The 16773-nt window shown below is 36.9% G+C and overlaps 1 protein-coding gene across 1 annotated transcript in view; it reads right to left on the bottom strand.

Annotated features, from left to right (window-relative positions):
* PTPRN2 (protein tyrosine phosphatase receptor type N2) overlaps positions 1-16773 on the bottom strand; it is a 642194-nt gene that overhangs the window by 407682 nt on the left and 217739 nt on the right. Inside the window, exons 4-5 of the mRNA XM_050310509.1 lie at positions 14367-14484; positions 9476-9638 (exon numbers count right to left, since the gene is read on the bottom strand). Coding sequence (XP_050166466.1) covers positions 9476-9638; positions 14367-14484 — 281 coding nt within the window. The remainder of the gene's footprint in view (positions 1-9475; positions 9639-14366; positions 14485-16773) is intronic.

Genomic DNA, 16773 nt, shown 5'->3' with positions numbered 1-16773 from the left:
AATAATTCACACATTATCAAAAAAACCCACACACTAACCTTTCTGAAGATGGAATTGTTAGGGCAACGTCTTGTATGGTTTAGGTTTGTAACTAACTGACATTTTCTGCATGAAAGTTCACAGAAGGGCACATTAAATTACACTGTGCAGATGCACTATGCAGAAGTCTATGGACCACATGTTTTATTAAAAAAAAATTAAAACAAGGGGGTAGGATTAGACACATACAACCCAGTGCTGTTCAATTTATCCACTAAAGGGTAGATTGATTTGAGTGTTTTGCCCAAGTGCAGAAAAAATGGAATTAAGTTTATGACAAAATACTTCCTTTCTTGCAAATACATTTGCTAAAACTTGAAGGAATATAGAGCTAACAAAAAAATCCCTTAGAAATGCATAAAGAAGTAATCTTCCACCCTCAGTTTGATGCGTTGTCAGATGTTAATTTATGTTTGCTACCACCTAAATTTGGTTGGAGCATCATTCCACTTACAACTCTTAATTTACTGAGCCTGTTTGAGACAGTGCCTATATGGTCTCTGAAATTAGAAAATCAAACCACAACAAACAGTGGAAGGCCCTTCTTCACCCATGGTGGGATAAAATAATATTTTCCAAAGACTACCAGAAATGAAATTTATCTCATACCTTAACTCACTGTGTGGAGTGAAAGAAGTTTAGCTTTTTCTACCAGACACAGTCTAGATACTTCACAACCCACACTAACCTCCCTCACTACATGGGAGATACATGTACTCATGTGAACCCCTAAAATAAACAGCAGCACAAGTGGCACTGCCTGATTGCTAAGTCAAAGTGTAGACTGTGAATTTGTACCTCTCAATTTACCTGTAAATTAAAAGAGAAATTGAGAGAAAATTGAGAGAAATCCACCCAACAATGAAACCTGAGGGCCAAACGTGGTGGAGGGGATTACAGTGTGAAAGTCCCTGGGATGGAGCTGAGTGAGCAGTGCAGCTCTGTCCTTAGAGCATCACAGCTGAAGTAGCAAGTCCTGTGATAACAAAGCCTTAATTCTTTCAGCTGCTGTTTCCATACAGTGCTGTCCTGTCAGGATATCTTGGCAGGCTTCCAGCCAGGTTCAAACAGGCTGAAAGGGAGAACCCCTCTTTACAAACTTCTGTCTTCTGGAGACATGATACTACACGCCCTGCTCCAAATTCAGTGTAAGGTTTGTCTGAAAATAATAGCTAAAGCCAATTAAAGAGTTGAATGTTTTGAGTAAAAATGGAGCAAAAGCCTTTTCTACCAGCTGATGATGAACTTTTCACTTACTATAATGATATTATCCCATGCATAAAATCCAAGAATGTGGAAGATAAATTCAGAGCCCAGTAACTGGTAAAGAGGCCAAACCAGTGCCTCCTGCAGCGATGGGATAGCATCAGGCCATGGCCTTTCAACAGGCTCAAAGGCTTCAGGCAACAGGCATCATTAGAGTCATCTCACCTGACCTACTGTTTCACTGATAATTTTCTGTAACTATCTTCTATTATCTTGCCGAAAAATACAACAGCTCTGAAACCACTTAAGAACTACATCAAAGAAGTTAAGGTGGCAAAGATTCTTGATTAACATCCCGTAGTCTGCTGTGTCAAGAACTTGATCAAGCAAAAGGAGTCCTCAGAGTCTGCTTTGGTCAAAACTAGCGATGACTTTGCTTCCTAATTCTTGTTGTGAAAATGCAGTGCAAGAGGACTGTCTAGGGTCTGACTGCATAGCATTTAATAATCTATACTGCTGTAATTTCAACTGATAGAGATTTGACTGTAAGCAGCATATTCTGCCACTCTTAAACAAAACAAAAGAAAAAAAAAAAAAAAGAGAGGACAAATGCATTGGCTTCTTTCATGTACGAGTTACTATTTAATAAGTTCACTTTTAAGTCTCAGATGTTCCCAGCCATTCTTGATCTCCCTGGGAATGATCATAGCTGCATGACTACCTTCAACCATCTCCAACAGACTCTCTAGCCTGGATAATATTTATCATTAGCTGACATTTCTTTTACTGCTGAGTAACTCACTAGTCTTCATAACTAACTGCTGTTTTTTCTCTCTGTTTCTGACACATCTCTATCCTATAGGTCAAAACAAAATTTCCTTTGGTGTAGGAGTTCTAGATGGTCTTTCTTCAGCATTCATCATTAGCTCATCATCACTGCCTGCTGTGGTGTGGGATTCATTATAGAATGCCAAGGAGAACATCTTGACATTGTCCTGCACATAATATGGGATGTTTGTTAAAAGGAATAGAAGGGACTGGTAGCACGTAAGCATGCTGGCAAATTTACTTGTCTGACCATGATTTGTGTCTGTCCTGTCTCCTCAATAAACTCAATTTCTAACTATTCCTCTGGGTGAGAGGCTCTGCTCTGTGTGCATGTGTGTGTCTGGTGGTCTGAGAGCCAACAAGCAGAGTCAGATCACGTGTCCTGTGGTGCCTGTTGGCAGTATCTGCTCCACTTGGCTACTGCCTCGACCTGGGGACACAAGACTTGAGGCACCTTTCTTTACTTGTCAGGCTACTCCATTCAGAAGCTCCCTGACATTACCAGTAGGAACCAAAAAGTGACAGTCAACCCCCAGGGGATGGTAGAAATTGTGCAGGTGGCCCGTGCTGATAGATCTACCAGGGTGCATCATCCTCCCTTGCCTGAGAGCAGTTTGCTCATATGCCAATAAGTCTGTTACTTAAAGGTTTCAGTGAGTGATGTTTAAACACATTTTCTCTAGGTATGTGCTCGTATATTGAGCTAACCCATTATCTAAAGATGATTTACATAGAAACATGAACATCTTCATCTGCCAAAAGTTGAGCACATTAACACCAGATCAATTTATATATAACTCTAACATACAAATCTAGAGAATACCTAAGAAATGCAAGTGAAGAGATCTGAAGGATCAATGTTTACAATACTGCTTTACAACCCCATTGAAAGCAACCATCCAGTTGCTGGACAACTGGTTTGAGGTAACGTGAGGCCTGTTCCCCCCATTAAAAATAAAAGTTGTTGTTCCACTGTCCTAAAATGCCTGCACCAATGGACTAACACAGAGGTAGATAAAGTAAGTTTAAATTTCTGTGAGCTCTACCCTCTCATTTGATGAATATGATGGAAAAATAAATATGGAATCCACTTTAAAATTTGTATCAGCTCCATCATCTTCTATTTACTGATCACAGTGTGCTGAAGTACAGGGTGTAAATATTTGCAAATGACTGCAAACTTGCAGGGAAAATTACAGAAACAGAAACTCCAAACATGGCATTTGAAAAAAAAAGAGTTGATTTTGAACTGAAGGATCTGAAAAAGAACTAAATCTTATTATCCAGTTGGTATTTGAGGTTTTAAAAATATCAATCTATGTTTCATCTGGGAATTACTAGAAATTAATTAACTGCCCTTATAAATAAGCCTCCAGACTTGACACACATCATTTATAATAACATTTCTATGGCACTTGTATCTTCTAATAATTGTACAAATAATTAATCCTTACAAGATAGCTGTGTAATAAGGGAAATGAGGGATTCTGTGTTAGATATGGAAATTCTGTCACTACATCCTACATAAGCTGATAGGTTTTGGGTAAAGGTAAGTGTTAGGTCTAAGGCTTGAAGAGCATGATAATGCTCTTTTGCCAAATTATTAATTAAAAAAAAAATAAATCACAAGTCACATTAGATCACCAGACTGTGTATTTATGCCACAAACAACATGACTGCAATTTTACTAGGCTTTGTAGCCATGATTCTGTTAGAGCTTTAAAAGTACCAGTTCTTCCAGAAAAAATTGCAATCTACATCAGATTCACACAGGATGGCCAAGAGGATGGAAATTACAATGTCTTATTTCATATATTTAAATAAGAGTGGATGGATCACAACTTTAAAATTCCTTTTTTTTCTCTTTACTGTTCATGGAATGAATTTAGGCTGACTTGCACCATCTTCATACAGTCAAGTGAACTCTGCTCCAGAACTTATGGGGATTTGTTTGTTTGTTGAGTTTTGGGGTTGGTTTGGTTGGGGTTTGGGTTTTTTTAATGTTTGTTGGGTTTTTATAGGTGGACTTTAGTGTTTCTATTTTGCTAAAAGGAGCCATGGAGAGAAGAATGATCCAAAAGATGAAATATATTTCTGGGATTTGAGATTTAGGTTTTAGTCTACACTTTGCCAAAAAAATTACTGCATGAGCTTAGAAAGGCTGTCTAATCTGTCTGTGAAACAGAAGTATTAGTTCTTTCCTACTTTGTAATGGTTTTAGGCAAATAAATATATCAGTGCTTGTGAAATGATTAAATATCATTGTGTAAGTGTGACAATAGATGGGCGATTCTGTAGCTTCAGGGAGACATTTCTTTATCAATTATTCTTGAAATATTTTTATGAAAGTGTTCATGCACAGGGTAAATTACATTTTTTCTTACTTATACATAATCCTTCATGTATGAAATATTAAATTTTACATTTATATAAGTAGAGTTTAAATGTATACATCGCAGGAAGCTTTCTGACTTTTCAGCAGTCAGTCATCAGAGCAATTTCTGATGATCTTCATTCAGTCCTGTATTTTAATCAGTGTTAGATAAATAAGGGTGCTGCTTTTTTGAATTAAAGTTCCAGATTAAAATGAGCAATGACTGAGTAATTTCGTACTAGTTAATCACAGCAATTATTATTTGCAGATAAGTTCAGAGTACATCTTAGAGCACTCGTGCACTCAGACTCTCTAAAATAAATAATAATCCTTTTAAATAATTATCACACTTCTTGGTTCTTTCAGGAGATCAATTACAAAGATTCAAACAATTGATTTTCAGCCCAGCGAAGATATGAAATTTTATTTTGTATAATTTATATGAGTTTTTACTAGCACCTTCTCCCTCTCAGTACCACTGCACTGCTGAGCCAAAACTCTCTGGCACTAACCAGTCACTTCACCTGTTTCTTTTCCCCTCAAGGTTTTGCAAAGACCTTTAATTTTATTAGCAACTTCTTTGATGTAAAGATTCTGGTTGTTTCCCGAAAAATCTCTGCCTTAAAATTTATAGGAGTTGGAGATTTCTGCAATCAAATACCTATATAAAAAGTCTACATTGAAAACGATTGTGACTAAAAACCAAAGAAACAGAACTAACAGAAATTTCATGAAACTCCCCAATGACTCTGAGATAATTTTCCCTTTCTCCCCATGGTACAGACTGAGGCCTGAATGGCACACAGGACTGATGAAGGTGTTAGCAGCAGGTAAGACCCACCATGGCTGAAGATCTCAGAGGCCAGGTCAGGGTGAAGGAGTGAAAGCAGTTCCATGACTCTTCCAGCATTAAAACTCAAACCATAAAATAGAGACTCCCTGCAACAAGAAATGCAGCCCTAGAACAAGTGTGGCAGCAACTTCCTTATTCCTGCAGCCTGTCCAGAAGGTGTTCTGGAGGAACCAAAGGAGTATCCAGTTCCAAAGTGGATCTGGGAGATCAAACGTGTGAGGAAGGGTGTGCCCAGCCGTGTGGGGTGGTGGCCACAATTGCTCTGTGCTGTTTCACTGTCTGAAATGAGCCCTGTGTTATCAAACCAGCTACCTAAGGCATTAAAAAAGTCACAAGTCAGGCTACCAGAAGGCAAAGAGAATATATACAGATTATAGATTGTTCATGGAAAACCAAGCAGTTCCAGGTGTTTTTAATTTCTTCTGATTTTGAGACCTTCAAGTACATTTGGATCGCATTTCACATAGCTTTTCTTTCTGTGATGACTAAAACATTTTCTTGGTCAGGTGATAACAGCATAATCGAAATCTCCTGTAACTATTCGAGTGCAGATATTTAGACTTCTAAAAATACTACATTGTAAGAACATTCCTCACTGCCTTAGCTAATGGCTGGTGATGAGTAGACGACAGGGGTATTTGTTCCCATACTGATTGGTTTTACTGCCTCTCTGTTTTGCTTGGTTGCAACAATCACTGTGGATAGAGATATTTTTCTCTTCTAGTATCTCCTTTATTTAAAAATTTCTTCGAGCCTCTCCCCATGGCCCTGCTATGACAGTGCTCCCACAGAGCAGCAGCAGCAGCAGCAGCAAAGCCAGTGAGTTCCCCTTTACAGTCGATGAGCTTTAGCAACACCAGCCACCTGCTGTCCCTTCAAACCCAACAAAACCCAGCTTGTCAGTTCCTGTAGGAGTGTCAGCAGTATAGTGGGGTTTTTTCAGGGTTTTGGTTTCGGGTGTCTTGATGTGAGAGGTGTTTGTTCAAACTGGAGGGGAGAAGGGCAGGGGAATCACACATAATTTGAAGCATGTGCATTTCTTGCCTTTGTAGCTATGATAAATCAAGATTCCTCATTACAAGTATGTGTCTGGCTATATGTTATTTTCTGTAATGTATCCAGGTTTGGTATAAAGGAATCACAAAGACTGATACCACAGCATTTTGTGAGTGATAAAACTTTCATACAACCTAAGTGTGTGTGTGTGTGTGTGTGTACTGGGGGGAAAGCAAGAAAATCAAACACAAAACCCCACTAGCTAATGCTTAAGTAACAAATGCCACCAAGTGCCCATTTTCTGAACAACTCTTTTCAGATGAACTAAAGTGAAATGTTCTTTACAGCTGTCATCCTCAGGAAACAAACCCACCAAAGCTTCTGATTTGCTGCTATTTATCCCCTGGCAGAGTCATTATCAGCTGGCTAGATTACAGCCTGCAGTAGATACTGCCTAAATACTGAGAAAAGAATTTAAGTTAGTGATAAACTTCAAGTGCTTCAAAAATCACTCAAAGAAGCTCTTGCAATAAACGGTAGACATCATAGGAATTTTGGTCAACAGCATGATTTAGGTTTACTGGTGTTATTTCTGTCACTGTTGCATCAAACCTCAAGCTGACAGTTGTTTGAACAAGGGAAACAGGAAAAGAGTTACCTGCTCTAGGTTTTGTGATGTCTTATTTTACAACTTTGTGCATAACTGTTCGTATGGTATCTACTTGGTAACTTTATTCTGATAATACATGTGGAAGACTGTAGGACAAGAAAAGACTGAAAGTTTGTAAAACAGTTTGACTAAATATATTAAAATAAGAAATAGCACTTTCAGAGCATAAGAAATGTTTTAAAACCTCTTTGTCTTTCGTATTCCTTTGTTTTACTCTTGGCCAGACACCTCTGATGTCAGGTTTGGAATAAATCAAAATCCACTCAGGAAGTCTGCTAGAAGCATTAAATTTCTGCAAGATTCAGCTGTACTTCATAGCAGGTGAGGTATCAAAGCAACCAGAATAGTGTTACAACTCCCATTCTCTGACAGCAGGAATGAAGTGACAGACGTAAATATATACTTGAAAGAAAATTATTTTTAAGAAGGGCAAAGGCCCCAAAGTTGCAATTCTAAGTTTAAGTAGGGTGAAGTACCTCTGTCTTGTCCTTATTTTTAATCAGAAAAGGGCAAGAAAGTTGAAAATATGAAATCTTACTACAATTACTTAATGTGGGGTTTTAATTTATCTATATATTAAATATAAAAATAAGGTAACAATACTTTGTTGAAACATGCAATTAAAGTGCATATGGTAGCCATTTTCAATTTCAAGTGGTACAACCATATCAAAGGCAGCTCAAGCAGTTACTTTCCTTCCTTCTCTTTTCAATTATTAAATTTTATGGGGTTTTGCTTCTTCCTGGGTAGCAAAAATCCTGGTTTCTCTTTTGTTTAAATGTTAATCCATTAATGAAACAATGAATTAAAATAAAAATACCATACCCCTCTTGCTTTTAAAGAAGACCAGTTGCATTTTATTTGCAGAGGATAGGGAAACATCTCCGGGACCATTTAAAATTCATGCTTGATTACAAATTTTTAAGATAATTTTCCTTTCCCTTTTTTAAAATTTAAATTGCAGGTAGCACACCTGACTCAATGTCTGTTGTTTTAAAAGGCTCCTTAGTAAATAGAAGTGTACAGTTTGCTCCTATACGTGCCTCATTTCCAGATTTTCTCCTCTTTATCCCACTCCCCCAGGCTTCAGAGTACCCATCTCCATGGCAACACTCGATAAGGTTGGTGGGTGGTGTTATCACAGCAGGCTTCCCCACAGAAGGTCTCAGCCATATGGATTATTTATGAACTTGCATGACAGCACCAGACCCACTGAAATACTTCCTGAGCAAGTTTTCATGTCTCTGAAAGCCAGTGATTCAAAACAGAACCTCCTCGCTACGGCCAGCGCCCGTCAGGAGAGAGTGGAGGCAAAGTAGGGGGAAGGTGGTCCCTGTTCCCTCCTCAAAGCTGCCTTGCTGCTGCCTGCAAGCTTCTCTTGCCCCAGCTGAGCACCTAATGACATACACCATAAATCATAAGTGCTATATGTGTCAGTCAGTGAAACTGGAAACAGAGAAACTTGTGCTTCTGACAAGAATAATAACCATGACTAAATGGTTGCTGCAGCTGGTGCTGTTGTCAGGAGTTGCTGTTGCAGATACACTGCAGTAGTTCGGTGACTCTGAGTTAGTCCCTGGAATAAAACGGCAGTTTGGCTTTGCCACTTTATTTTCTTCACCTGATTTTTTTTTTATCCCAAAGCTTCATTATATTTTATAGCTAAGGCTGTTGCATTTACACTCTATGCATGCAAATAGCACATATAATTTTTCAGAAAGGATTGCTATAAAAGCTGCCTAGTTCTTTAGAATCATAGAGGGCACATTTTTTTGAGCAAAAGATACAGGGTGATAAAGGCCTGTCATATGCAACCCCTTCATCTAATAATTTTTATTAATTTATCAAGCTCCATCTTACGGTGAGAAAGACACAATTTTCTAGCAAAGAAAAAAGTGTTATAGTTCTCAAATAGGCATTTTTGTGGTTTTTAACATAGTGAGTACTCAAGATTTAATATCTGTGATGTATCTTCCTAGTTATCTATGCATTTCTAATGTTTATACAGATGAACAATTTAATTGGTCACAATAGGTTTTCCTTATGATCAGCAAGAAGTAGGAAATGTTGAGGCACAATTAATAGACCTGTTATCAAAATCTGCTTAAAGGATACAATAATTGCACTCTAAGAAGCATAAATACCAGTAAGAATACACATAGTAATTGAGCCAGGTTTTTGGAGAGGAGTGGTTCAGATGCTGCAAAGAGGGTTTCAGATCAGTCAGTGAAGATGTTACCACTTTTATCCCACTCTTCCTTCTTCACCAAATTCAAACTATCCCTAATTAAGGTAAAATGCTCCAGATTTGAAAAGCTGAAGCATTTACAATGCTGCAGGTGACTCATTCCGAGTGAAGCTGGTTAGTGCAGTTATGATAATCAATTGGAGGATGCAGTAAAAAACAATATCTGGTCTTGAGACAGAGGGGAAATTTGAAAAATAAGAAGAACTCAGAGAAGAAGGAAGCCAAAATCACAGAATATAGGAACCACATTAAAAATACTACCTTGACAGAAGCTTTGTCACTTGTCTTCCTTGGATACAAATTTGTAGCTGTCGACTGGGAGAGAATACCGAGATATTTAAGGTATTGCTGAAGAGACTTGGCCAAGTTCACATCATTTTCTCCATCATAATTTCTTTCATTATCTGCATTCTGTCCAAAAGTCCTGCACAGCAAAAGTAAGCAACAGAAAGTTACCAGCCCGTCCAAAGTACAAACTGGCCAATTAAAAACCATGGCAAACCACTAAAGTTAGTCCAATACTTAACAAAAAAGTCACTCAAAAGCTTATCAACCACAAAAGTATAGAAGGTTTCAGCAAAAGCAATCAAAAAATCTTGAGCTATTAACAATTAATGGCATGAATAAAAGCTAACTGATTCCACAGTAAATCAAATAAAATGCCACATCAAGGCAAAGATACACTGAGAAGAAAACGCTTGTAAAAAGAAAACATGCATGAACAAATTGCACCCCAAAGAAATATGAGATGGTTCTAAGATTTTTAAAAATTGCTGGATGATGAGATTAAACATCAATTTGGCCCTGCACCAATTTACAGAACACAAGGAGACTATTGGCTGTGCAGAAATAACAGAGCAAGTCAGTTCCAGCAAAGGGCTTGAAAGGAGAATAATGAGATGGAACAAGTATTTCTTCTGATCTTCTCATGTGCCTGGGATTCACAGGACAGTGGTGTTTCCAGAGCGGTTTAGACAGATCTTGGTGCCGTTTGCAAAGGAAAGCTAAAAGTGTGATTAGATGATGGTGGTGCAGAGGTGTTTATATGGGATTCAGAGTGCTGTGTGCCATGAATCTGAATTATTACCAGCTGTCCTCATCTATCTCAACAACATGTCAGTGATGATGATAATTTAAATGTCAGCATCAGTAACTATTTCATTCCTTGTGCAAGAAAGCAGAGAGAGTGTTCCCAGCTCACTTCCTCCCCTGTGAGTGATGCATTGTTTTGAGGGAAATCACCTTTTTGGTGTCACCATTTCCTACTCACATGCCCCCACACTTCTCCAGTGAAGAACAATTCCAGGTGGAAAGGCTTTCCAGCTCAGTGAAGGAATTTGACTTTCAACATCTCTCTGTCACTGTAAATAAAATTTTATTTTACCAGCCCACACTGTGGTGTTTATGTAGATGCACAGGCTGAGAGAACACCACTATATCATTTTCCAAATCTTGGGTTTAATTACATTACTTTATGCACAAAGTAACAGACTTTTTTCCATACTCACAGTTGTATCAAATGTGTGTCCCTACTAATTTAATGCCAATAAATGTAATTAATAATCTAATTTACTGTGGTGGCTTTGCAACCGACAGTGCTAACAGGGTTGCTCACTGAAATACCAGAAAACCCTCTACTTCCCCCAGTGTAAAACAAGCAGGTTCCCAGCAGGAACAGAAACTCGAGGAAAAAAAGGGTTACTGCACAGCACTGCAGCAAACTTGATATAATTTACTGTAAGTCTTTCTTCCTTCTTACACTCTTTGCATTTTTCTCTTTTTCCAGGTCTCTAAATTCTGCCTTGTGATGGAGGGTGGACATGCAGGTAGCATTATCCACCTCCTTTTCAACTTAAAGCCAGACTAAAACTATTCTGCAGTTCTAGGAAGAGCTGGGCAGTATTGCTTTCTGCTTCAGTAGAGATGAACTAATCCAAAGAGCCTCTCTTCATAGAAGGGATCCCATTTTCCAACACTCATCTTTCATTCATTGATTAATTCCAACACCTATCTTCTCTTTTCTTGACTAACTTTGAAAAGAAAGGGAAAATGAAAAAAACAGACTGACTTCTGCCCGAAGGATTTCCACTGGAGCTAATGGGAACTGAATGCACAAACAAAACACAGCATTTAGGTTGGATTTTCCAAGCATTATTTACAGTCTATTATCACTGTCACTGGTGGTAAAAGCAAAATCTGAGGTCTAAGTTTTCTCATTTTTCTTATGGAGACAGTAATTGCACTCTTGTTTACATTTCCCATTAGATATCATACTTTATGCTATAAACTTTTAAACAATTAAAATGTAAAAGACTACAAAGCGTTGCATTTCATTTGATGACAACTTTAATAAGATCCTATGAATACATATGAAAGATTTAAAAAAATTTTATAGTTCACCTTGTTAATGCAGAAATGAAAATGCATTAAGTGAGCTATTATTGCAAGTGAATTAAAATATTTCTTTTAAATTTGACAGAATGATATTGGAAAATGGATGAAAGACAAATACATAAAAGCACTTGGTGAGTAGGAGAAATGACAGCTGAGTTCTTGTTGTGCGCTTATTTGCAAGTATTTTCAGTTTTAATTTGTTCTGAAAAATGACTTCACATACAACGAACTTTAGAGTAAAAAGACAATACTATATATAATTATTTATCCACAGAAATAACTATGTATTTCCTACAAAACTCAGCACTTTGGAAGCTTTTGGGTGGAAACGTCTAAATTACTGTACCTCAGCTATTTCTAGAATGTTCACCATTAATAGATACCACATTTTTTAGAATAAATTTCTCCCTTTTAAGTGCTGAGAGAATCTTATTACTGACTTAATGATGGTTTTATTATAGAAATAATGCTATACCCCATTTGATACATTGAAGTTTGCTGGAAACGCTTGTGGTTTTGCCTAATTGCACCAATGAACACAACTGACATTTATTCCCTGAGTGCAGAATGGACTTTTTTCCTTTATCTTGAATACTCTTTCAAGAGAGGGTTTTTTGAAATTTAATAAGGACCCAGGAAATACCACGTACACTCCAGTTAGCCAACAAAGAAAGAACTTTCATCTTGAAATCAAACTCCCAGTTTCAGCATTTTTTTTTTGAGATGAAATCCATGTCTTCTGTTTCATCAGATTTCATATGCACTAATTTAGCCTAAGTCAATTTACCTTTCAAGTGTCTGAGTCTATTTTCTTGCTCTCACCAGCTCTGTGGGGATTAATGACTCATTAGTATGACTTCATATTGTCTTATTACACACGCTACCCTTAATAAAAGGTCTTCGTGCCATAATGTTTCTTTGATAATTAGGTACCTACACTAAGTTGCTTTTTAAATTATTTAATTATTATCTCATAAGATTTTAGCAATCACACAGAGCACACCAAACATATATAACACACTTGATCAGAATCTACAAGAGACCAAATTTCCTACTGTTCTCTGACCTACAGAATTCTTTGCAAATGGACAACCAGAAAAATCAATTAATGCTTTAAACTGTTGGCACATAAGATAATGCTTTCAGAAGCACAGCTTGGTAAGTGCAGAAAATCTATCCACAATAGAAAGCACTATATGTGAGCACATTTGAAATTCTGATGTTCCTGAACTGTCAATACACAAAATGGATTATTTTTTAACATATAGTTCTAGTTAAAAATGCAAAAGGTCTCAAACCTGATCACAACAGGAACTCCTAAAAGTTTTCAATCTGAGACCTAAATAGTTTCTTATATATATCTGCTTATACTTTTTATTTTACATAAGTATGAATCTGGAACACTGCTGAATACAATCTTGATCTCATTGAAATCTGGCCTATTTTGTCTTACTTTCATGAATAAAAGTTTTAGGTTCACTCATTCTAAAAAAAATATCCCCCAGAAGATATCGAAAATCATTTCTGATACCATGTACAGAGAGCAATCCATTCAGTAATGGCATTGTGTGCCATTTCTAAGCAGTGAAAATGTTTACAGATTCAAACACGTGTTGTTATGATCTTTATGATAATCTATAGATCACTATCTTCTTTAAAAGTTAAGTTTCCACTTCACTTCTGAAACGTATGGTGCTGTGATTTTAAGGAATGTTTCTGAATCAGCAAACATGTGAAATACAGGGTCAAATACTGAGTTAAAAATCAAAACAAAGTGAGGCAAATACAGTTGAAGCCACTGGGCAATATCAATTATGCAGCATTTTTATTTCCATAAGAGAGCAATATAGAAAAGAAATGGTTCTGCAGTACATGTAAACCACATACTGCAGTACATGAAGATCTGAAGTCCAACATTCAGTATCTTGCCCATCAAGGCTAAAAGCACTTTCTTTCAATTTCACTACTTTTGAGATTGCAGTTCTTAAAACCATGCAAGAGAAAGCAAAATTTGTCATTTTTAATATTCCTAAAATTTCCTTCTGGGGTTTGTGTGGTTGGGTTGCACTTAAAAGCCTGTAGGACAGAACAGACCAGGTAAAAGAGTATTTTTATATGTGTAACTGTATATGAAGATGGTATAACTACAGGTTCTACAACCATATGATTTTACAGCATTACAGATGTGTCTCTTGCAACTGATAACTACAAAGTCATCCCTCAATACCTTTCAAGCCCTATCCCAACACCATTTTCTGTCATGGAAACTTGCATGAATCTCTCTTTCCTGGACAAATTTTACAACTACCACTGGGAATCTATGGACATCAGATCAATTATAGCTGTGTTTTGGAAGAATATGACTTTGAAAATATAATTAGTTGCTCAGAATGTCACTCAATACTTAGTCCAGAATAAAGTGTCTCCTGTGCCTTTTTCAGCCAGTCATAAGTAGAGATGGCTGAACTGACACTAGAAAATGCATAAATTGAGTGAAAGGTCTGATGTTTTGAATTGACACCTTAATTAATGATAGAAAGTGTATTTTCTGAACTTGATGATAATCAGAAAAACAAGGTTCAGGTTTTTAATTCATTCTGTCCACCAACCATTCAGTACAGTTCTGTATGACTATTTTTCCCTTATATAAATAGTGGTTTTGGTGAGGTTTTTAATTCCACTTCTGTTCCAATGTGTTCCTTATCATTTGGAAACCCTTCCAAAACCCTACCAGGCAAAAACACCACAGAAGACTCACCTTCCTGTGTCAGATCCTTCAGATGCAAACACGTCAGAGCGTCTGCTGTGGATTTTGTGAATGGTTGAGAGTTCCTGACCAATAACATGCTGTGTATAATCATCTCGCCAGGTAAAACCTGATATATAACGAAACAAACAAAGAAACAAAAGCAGACACACTCTTTAATAACTTGGAAGTTTGGTAAAAAATATATAAACAATATTAAAAATAAAAAGAAGCTTTGGTCAAGTGGAACCCAAGGGTGAACTACAGATTCTTCTCTTCTCTGTGAAATTTTGTAAATGAAATCTTGCTAATGAAACTTCCTTGCAATGGGAGGAAGACAGTAAATCATGTGATAAAATTTTTAAAGCCTTTGTTATCTGCAGAATTTTAGCTGGTTGCAAACCAGCTTTAAGAGATATAAAAGGGTTCTTTTGGAAAGGTTGCTTCACTTCTTCCCCATTCACAGCACACTGTCCATTCCCTGTTTCACCCAGAACATTAAGGAGCTAATACTCCCATTTTACTACAACACACAAGGATGTCAATTTATGTTATCTTTACATTTAAATTTTGTGACAAAAGAACTTTACAACCAGGAGGAAGTGCAACTGTGAAGTCAAATTCCAGTGATTATGTACATGCACTGTCAATCTCATGATAATCATACTTGAAATAATGATGTAACTCCAAACCTAATTGTTACCCGATTTGTAGATTTTTAGATGTTACAGTAACACTTCAGTTCATAGAACTTGCCCATGCAATTATCTGTAATTATCTAATAGCTAAATATCACATAATTGAAGAGAATTTCTGCTTTTATGCCACACGCAGCAAAACACCACAAATCTCTCAAGTGAATATTGATAAAAGTCGCAGATAAAGTTACCCCAATAATATCTGCCTGTAAGAACCACCTAAAGAACAATCCCCCCAAGCACCAGATGGAAGCAGTCGGATCTGTTGGAAGTTGTTAGAACTTGGAAGGAGGATTTCTGGTTCAGTCCCCATTCCCACACACGTTATAAACTTCCTCCCCATCTGCAGACATCAGGATTGTTGGCATGGGCAGTCTTTCAGGTTACAGCTAAAGCATCCCCGGCCTCAGTAGAAGCCATAACATGGCCACCTTGCTCCTTGGATGGGTGCTTTGTCCAGTGGGCTCTTCAGATTTTTCCACAGTATTGAGGTGGAATTAATTGCCTGTTTACTAAAGTCCAGAATTAAAAAGGAAGTCTGAGCAGGAGATTTGTCCATTCTGCCAAAGCAGACAGTTCTGACCATGAAGAAGTAAAAATGATTACTTTTATATTTTACCAATTTTCATTCAGGAAGAGATAAATAAGTTGGGTGTCAGAAAGATTAGACAGGCCTAGGAAGCATTCAAACTGTGCTGTTGTATGGGATTTAGACAAGTTTTAGGAAATCTTGCCCATTTGGGCAAGATTTAGGTGGACTGCATCCCAAATTTATTTATTTTATTTTAAATTAATGAAAAAAATAATAATAAAAATTCTGGAAACACTGTAAACATGCATGAAGGCTTCAACGAACAAAAGAGATCTCTGACACTTCATTGGTGATGTTTCTTTCTCCTTTTCTTAAATAAAAATGTTACTCAAGTTTATTGAGGAAACACTTTACCTGAAGCCAAGAGAGATGTTAATGGCTACAGTAAATGACTCCAGACCCTTGGGAGGGGGAAGAGTCTCTGCCTCTGTCTAATCTGGCTTTAGTTCTGATTCATCCCTTTCAAATGCAAATCTCACCTTTTCAAACGTGCCATGTAATAAGACGGATTCAAACAGTTTCAAAAATCTAAATCTAAGGCTGCTCAGAACATGTTTTTATGTGAACACACAGAATGAGTCACCGTGAACCTATGATTATTTTGGTATAATGTTATTAAAATGATTTTTAAAACAAATTTGAGATATATGTGTATAAAGAGTTATATATATTTTATATATTCAAGTTTAATTCTGTGTTGCTTATCACTACACATTTCTGTTTGTTTTATAAATTCACGTAGGAGAAAAAAAGGTAACTTTTGAGTTTAGAAGAATGTGCAACATAAAAAACTTCAGCTAAAATACATATATGCTAAAATCATTAGCATAGCCATAAAACTACTAATTTATTAACTTGGTGTCCAAAACCATTAGTTCACTTTCTAACTCTAAGCCAATACTAACCCTATTAAAGGCTAAAAAATACACAATAAATGACATAGACTTTGAAAATGAATAAACCTAATTACTCTGAAGAGCTTGGTTTAAATTAAAGCAAGAAGAGTTCAACCATGGTACCTACATACAGCCAGGAAACTCATTTCTCTCAGTCCTGAGCAATACAGGCTTTTATGCCTCCACAAAATAATGTTTTCAGTAAAAGAGCATAGGAAACAACTGTGATCCCA

The sequence above is a fragment of the Myiozetetes cayanensis genome, unplaced genomic scaffold (genome assembly GCF_022539395.1).
Source record: "Myiozetetes cayanensis isolate MyiCay16 unplaced genomic scaffold, myiCay2020 scf1, whole genome shotgun sequence".
NCBI classification, from domain to species: domain Eukaryota; kingdom Metazoa; phylum Chordata; class Aves; order Passeriformes; family Tyrannidae; genus Myiozetetes; species Myiozetetes cayanensis.
Note: the sequence above shows the minus strand (reverse complement) of the source record. Positions and strands in the feature narration are given on the sequence as shown.